Genomic DNA, 4,008 nt, shown 5'->3' with positions numbered 1-4,008 from the left:
AAAATATATAGTGTCATTTCCTCCTACCTGAAAACACGGTAAAATGTCGTTAATCCAACATCTTGAAGAAAGATAACAATCAGCTGACTATAGCACGGTGGATTATAAGTCAGCTGATCGCTCGAACGCGAAAAAAAATTTTTACTTTCAGTCATTCCCTCTCAACTAAAAATTTACCTGATGGTAGCTTATATACAATTATGAATAAATATATATATCTCAGCTAGCTGTATCCCGGTGGAAAAACCGTCAGCTGATACTTTGAAAGTTATAACGCAAGCGTTAGGTGTGAGCATCTAACGCCTAATTAAATGCATCAGCTGACGAGGTTTCCCTCGACTTACCGACAGCTGATTTTTTTTATTAATTACAGCAGAGTACTAAAAATCAGCTCATAAATTTTTATCTGGGAGGAAATGACGTATCTCGAATTATTGGGTGTTAATATTAATATTAAGTATTCGACCACAGCGTGTGAAGATTTCCCATTTAAAATACACGTTAACTTGAGTTTTTATTTTTTAAACTTCTATGACTCCGCGGCATTTTATGATATCATCTCGCCCAAAATCGCGATTTTTTCTAAATTAAATGCTCTACAAAAGTGCCTACGGTCGCGAAGTCGTAACTCATACAGGTGGGGTAGTACGGACCGCTAAACTAAATTTTTTCATAGGATTCTTGTTTTTTCTCTCAACAACAAGACCTACAGAAAAATCGTGAATGATTTTTTATAGAAAATTAAATTTTCTACAAAAAAGGTCCTTAGCACCGAATCACTCAGATTGATATTTTCTGAGATATTAGTCAAACAAAAAATCAATATTTTCTAAGATTTGATTCGACATTTTATGGGAATTCAATTCTACGTAAACTTCAATAATTAATATCTCAAAAAATATCAATCTGAGTGATTCGATGCTAAGGACCTTTTTTGTAGGAAATTAAATTTCCTATAAAACTGTCATTTGCATTTGTTTTGTAGGTCTTGTTGTTTATGAGATAATGAGAGAAAAAACAAGAATTCTATGAAAAAACTCAGTTTAGCAGTCCGTACACGGAAAAAAAAGATTTATACTAAATAAAGATTAATTTCTAGTTAATAAACATATGTTCAGTAACTTATAGCATTTCAAATAGTAATTTCGTGGTTTTAACATTTAATCAATAGTAATTATCTGATGAATGCTACAACTTACAGTTTGTTTGCAAAAAATTACTATTTCAAACGATAAAAACTACAATGAGCACGTTAAAAAAATGTAACTATAATAATTATAAGGCAAAATTGTAATATTTATAGTTTGGTAACTTAAATATTTGAGTTTCAAGTAGTGAAAACATTAAACAACCAATAATGATATATAATATGAGAATTGTATTTTTTTATGTTATTCAGATAATGAACATCAACAGAAGTAGTTCTTACATTTTATGATTAGCCAACATTAAAAATTAATAATTTGAACGTAAATGAATAAATTTCAATGGGTATTTATTACAGGAGCTAAATTTGAATATTATCACACCGCCGTGTAAAAATGTATTATTCCGAACTGTACATTTTATAAACCAAGCTAAGATATTTTTATACTTATTATGCTTCTTAAATTTGTGAAAAGTAAACTTCGACCTCAGCAATTTTTATTGTTTGAGAGTTTAGATTTTAACGTTTGAACGTAAACCTTATCCCCTCTTTCACAAAAATCGGCTGCGCAACCCTGTGTATTTTGTCGACACGCATTAGTTTGGCTGACCCTGACGTCCTCCCGTGGAAAATAGATAGAAATGTAATTTATATGAAAAAAATTTATTAAACTAGTAAATAATTAGAAATAAAAAGATAAAAATGAATTTTAGGTTAAATCAATTGTTTTCAAGCCCTTCTCAATAAATAAAGCGGTTAGTTAGAAAAAAAAAGAAGGATTGGAAATTCGTACGAATGTAAATTTGTTCGAAAAAAAAACTATAGTAAAGGTATGTTACCCAGTGAAAAGTTACTAGACGGTGTTGTCGATAATGTAGCTTTCCCAAAAAATAAGTGAGTAAAACAGTGAACTGCTTATAAAACAGAATTTTATTTTTAAATTCTAATATAATATATTTCAATATTTATATCTTTAAAATTATTTTAATTGTCGTATAGTTAGTTTTTATTATTATTTTACAATTTATTATTATTGTGATTTTATTTTGTTGTTAATAATCGTTTTTATAATAATAAAAAACTTATAACTCAATATGTATTTTTCATCAAACTTTATTAACTTATACATTTTATTGCAAAACGCAAATATATATATATTAATGTTATTATTATTATTATTATTATTTACGGAAAAATTTTTTTTTAAAAGCTTACATGAGGTGCACAATCCAAACATTTGTTGTACTCATTAACAAATATTAATTAAATTGAAAACAGATATTAATAGATAAGAATTAAAATATTATTTATCTAGAACAAATATAAAGTTCTCATCATCATCTTCATTTATTGTTACGTATAAACTGTCATTTATTGCAACTAAAAAAAAAATATATTTTTAAAGGTAACATAAATATGATAAATATCTGACAGGCATGCGTTCAAATTTTATAATGTTATTTAAAATGATTACTTTTACTTACTATGTTTTTTAATTACGGCGTTCAAATGATTATCAACTTCATCTGTTTGACTAATAACTTTATCATCGACAAATATTTTAATCATTTGATGCGCACATTGAAGAAAACGTTTGAAATCAAAAACGTTGTTCCTGTATAACTCCCATACTCTATTGAGTACTTCTTTTCGAATAAAATATTCAATCCGTTGAATTTGTCGAACTGGCCGAGACATCATTAAAGAATTTAGTTCAGTTTTCATTTTTTCGTATTGTCTTACTAGGTGTTCTATACAGGAAATAAAATTATGATTAAATTGTATATATGTAATAATGAATACTATAATATAAAATGTAATAATGAAGGTCAGAGACGGATTACGCATATTTCACCTGTAAATTGCCAAATTCGTGGGTGAATACCGAATTGCAATTTTAAGCATCGGTTGTATGCTTCCATGAAATTATTAGTTTTATTAATAAAACCAAATACAGAGAAGTGGATTGGTTTTACGCAGTTAATCCAGTATGATTCATAATACTCCAGAAATTTTTTAAAAGTCGGGATAAATGGATTGTGCGTTGCAATTAACCAGTTGAATGCATTTTCAATCTCATTCGCAGGAAGTAATGCTAGAGCAACTATTTTTTTAAAAAAGTCTTTCCCATCATCCCAATTTTTCAAAATGTTAAGCAATCCTAACTTTTCTGCTTTTTTTATCAGAGCCTGAAATTCATAAAAACGATGTTGAGTTTTCAATAGAAAAATTCACCATCTAAATTGTTCTAAATAATAACTTTATATTATAATAATCAGTAATATATTTACTTGTATATAATGAAAATAACAACCCTTTATCATTGCGGTGGGATAATATCTTCGAAATACATTTCGTAGGCCGATTTCAAAATCAGTAGTTACTGATAAAACTTGAAGATTTGGTGTAGATTGTTTAAAATAATTAATTACTGCAGCATAGCATGCCATTGTTTTATGTGACATTAAACTCGAAGCTACCGGGAGTACCTGACATCCGGATGGTATTGAATAATAAGAATAAATATTCAATTAGGAAAGTTTGCAAAAACAAAAAAAAAACAATAACACAGGAGTGGTCACAAAATTTTCAAATGGCCACAATAATTTCTTAAAATCTTAATGTTTTCAATATTGAATATCGAAAATTCTCTGACACTGTATATTAATTTTAAATTATTTGTAAAAATTTTTTTATCACTTGGGTTTATTGATAGTAAATTCTTCGATAAATAATTAAAAAAATTTTAACTACTTACAGTAATTTTAAATAAGAAGTCTTAAGAACTACATTGATAATGTATGTATTAAAACTGAAAGATGTTATGCTACAACTTGGACACTAAAAGTATTTTTCTTAAG

General features: G+C 27.4%; 1 protein-coding gene across 1 annotated transcript; it reads right to left on the bottom strand.

Annotated features, from left to right (window-relative positions):
- Nucleotides 1–2,339: 2,339 nt before the first annotated feature.
- Nucleotides 2,340–3,622, bottom strand: LOC130669790 (uncharacterized). Its single transcript, XM_057472856.1, has 4 exons — nucleotides 3,439–3,622; nucleotides 3,003–3,336; nucleotides 2,632–2,898; nucleotides 2,340–2,527 (listed from the first exon to the last, which is right to left on the bottom strand). The coding sequence occupies exons 1-4, from the start codon at nucleotides 3,610–3,612 to the stop codon at nucleotides 2,451–2,453; spliced, it is 852 nt and encodes a 283-aa protein (XP_057328839.1). The 5' UTR covers nucleotides 3,613–3,622; the 3' UTR covers nucleotides 2,340–2,450.
- Between the last annotated feature and the right edge of the window lie 386 nt (nucleotides 3,623–4,008).

This window comes from Microplitis mediator, chromosome 6 (genome assembly GCF_029852145.1).
Source record: "Microplitis mediator isolate UGA2020A chromosome 6, iyMicMedi2.1, whole genome shotgun sequence".
NCBI lineage: Eukaryota > Metazoa > Arthropoda > Insecta > Hymenoptera > Braconidae > Microplitis > Microplitis mediator.
This window is presented reverse-complemented; position numbering and strand designations above follow the sequence as displayed.